Source organism: Acanthisitta chloris, unplaced genomic scaffold, assembly GCF_000695815.1.
Source record: "Acanthisitta chloris isolate BGI_N310 unplaced genomic scaffold, ASM69581v1 scaffold6944, whole genome shotgun sequence".
Lineage (NCBI taxonomy): Eukaryota > Metazoa > Chordata > Aves > Passeriformes > Acanthisittidae > Acanthisitta > Acanthisitta chloris.
The window spans coordinates 19,320-21,846 of NW_008667706.1; the positions used below are offsets into that span (position 1 = coordinate 19,320).

Genomic DNA, 2,527 nt, shown 5'->3' on the forward strand with positions numbered 1-2,527 from the left:
CAAACCAGCTTGTGCCTGGGGCTGGTATGAACTGATGCACTTTCTCACTCTGTGTTGGTTTTAAACTGGTCTCAGCTGAGGTGCACTTTGTGCTGTGATTACCTCCAGTTGGAATTTAAGGAAAATGCTTTATATACAGTTTTAGAGCCTAAAGTCCTTTGCTAAAGACTTGGGAAGGAACTAAGATTAGATTTGGGATGCAAACAGGTCCCAACACACAGGTCTTTCTGAATTCTAGTGTCTTAATGCATTTGATCATGAATTTGTTGATTGTACTGAATATAAATCCTTCTTTAACGAAGATCCTTCTCTTTTATTTTTAGTATATTTTTGGGGAGTTCAGCCCTGATGAATTTAATCAATTCTTTGTGACTCCACGATGCTCTGTTGAGGTAAGATCCCCATTAAATTTCTTTTAGCAATAACATTTTAAAGCTACATCTCTTTGTATGAATTTAAAATACAGCAATACAATTATTTCTTTTTATCATTTTCTTAGCTTGCTGGTTTACAATCTCAAGGTACTGGAGTCTTCTTTCCATGTATGTGGATGTTAAGTCAGTTTTTAGAGGTAAATTAAGGATTCCACCTTCTGCTTGTCACCTGTCAGAGCTGGAGTAGCTGACAGTGGTGATAGTGTTATCCAGCCCTGTTACCTCAGCTTTGGTGGCTTATTCAGAGGTGGAAATAGAGACAACTCTTTGAGCAGTGTTCCTGGTTGTCAGATGCACTTCTCAGGCTTGAGGGCTATTTGGAGGACAGGGATTCTTCACATGTTTGGACAGGTGGAGCACTGCTAACCATCCAGGCTGTGTGTGAGGTCTGAGAAAGGCATCAGTAATGAACTAATTACAGTGTCAGGGAGAAGCACAGAGTGGAAACAGTTGTCTCTGTGTGTTTGAGTTCATTACATGCTGCACATAGTATTGTTGGCTCTTATTCTCTGTAGTTCTTGGTAGAGAATGATGAAACCATTTTCTTTTGTAGGAAAGAGTATTATCCCATTGTCCTAATCTCCAGACTTGAAAAATAGTCTTCCTCTAGGTCAATTTCCATGTATTTCCTCCAGACATTTCCATTCAAACATTTCAGTCATGCTTCCATCCTCCCCTCTCAACATAAAGGAAATGAACACTTGAGCTGTAGATGGGGAAATCCTTTTGTCACAGTTTACAGACCATTGTTAATGCCTCTTAGTTTCCTGGAACTTAATTTTCCAGGGCTAATTAGTGTAATACACTGCTAAACAATAAAGGGCATGAAGGGAATGGGGTGGGGTGAGGAGTGAGGGAAGTTTAGAAAGAAAAAGATAGCTTCTGCTTGCCTTTGAGGGTGGCTTTGTACCTCTACTGGGAGGTGGGAAGCAGTGCAAAACAGACCTTTAGGTAATACATGTTTGTCCTGATCTTGCTGTTTTCCCACCATAAATGCAGTCACAGCAGTGTGACGTTTGCATCCTGTGTAGTGTCACCTTAAGTGCCCTACATCAGCTCTCCTGACACATTGGGGAGTATGAAAATGGCATCTCTTGATTTCTGTAAAGCTGTTCTCAAAGTATGTTGAGGAAACTTGAACCTACAGCATCGGGACCAGTCTGAGTTCATTTTCTCACTACCCCAAGTGTTCCACTTGCTGGTTAGCTGTCAGAATCAAAATCTGTGTTGAATGATGTTCCTCAAGTTTGTCCTTGATCTGGTTCAGTTCAATGTTTTAATTATCTGGATGATGAAATAAAAAAGATGCTTATTAGTTTTACACTATGCAGATAGTTCAGAGAAAATTGGTCTGAGAAAGATGAAATTCAAGAAGGACACGACAGAGATGGTAACACTGCAGTGGTGTTTGACATACATCCATCCTGTGGGGACAGTGCCAGCTCTGGGGACCCCAGGCTGCTGAGGTCCCTCTGAGGTCCCTGACCTGCGGAGCAAAGGGGACTGAGGTAAGGGACTGGTTAAAGCTAAGGAGTGTCCCTTCTACATGTGACATTTAAATAGCTGTTCTGTCAGATACCTGTTGGCTGAGGTAGTTCAGGTGATGCAGTTGTCAGCTCAGACACCTCTGCTTCACACAGGTGCTGTTGGGGACCAAGAGGCTGACTCCCTTTCTTTAAAACTTTGTATTTTCTGAAGGCCTTTTGATTTGGATAAAAACAAGAATGACAAATTTTGTGATAAGCTGTTAACTGTAGACATTTGATGTTCTTAGCTCTAACTGTAACGTTCTGTTGAACCTGTGTTCAGAGTGAGAATGGATAGTAGATTCTAAAAGCTTCTTTCTGACCCATTGCTTCTCATTTTTGACTGGAAAAGGTGATATATTAAGATGTATTGTGGTTTCTAAATGGATTTACAGCATGTTTTCTTTTGTATAATGGAATGTTAGGAGTATTTTCCTTGCCACTCCTGATGCACTGTCAGCAGTGCTTTAGGAAGGCAATGCTTAAGTATCTGTGGCTTTAGAGGACTGAAGACTTCGTTAGAGAAGTTTTTATTTGTTACGCTTTATAATTATAAAGTGTATATAT

General features: G+C 40.5%; 1 protein-coding gene across 1 annotated transcript in view; it reads left to right on the plus strand.

The window, feature by feature from the left end:
• Positions 1-323: 323 nt before the first annotated feature.
• USP10 (ubiquitin specific peptidase 10) overlaps positions 324-2,527 on the plus strand; it is a gene marked incomplete at its 5' end in the record, with an annotated part of 29,212 nt that continues 27,008 nt past the window's right edge. Inside the window, one exon of the mRNA XM_009072616.1 lies at positions 324-392. Coding sequence (XP_009070864.1) covers positions 324-392 — 69 coding nt within the window. The remainder of the gene's footprint in view (positions 393-2,527) is intronic.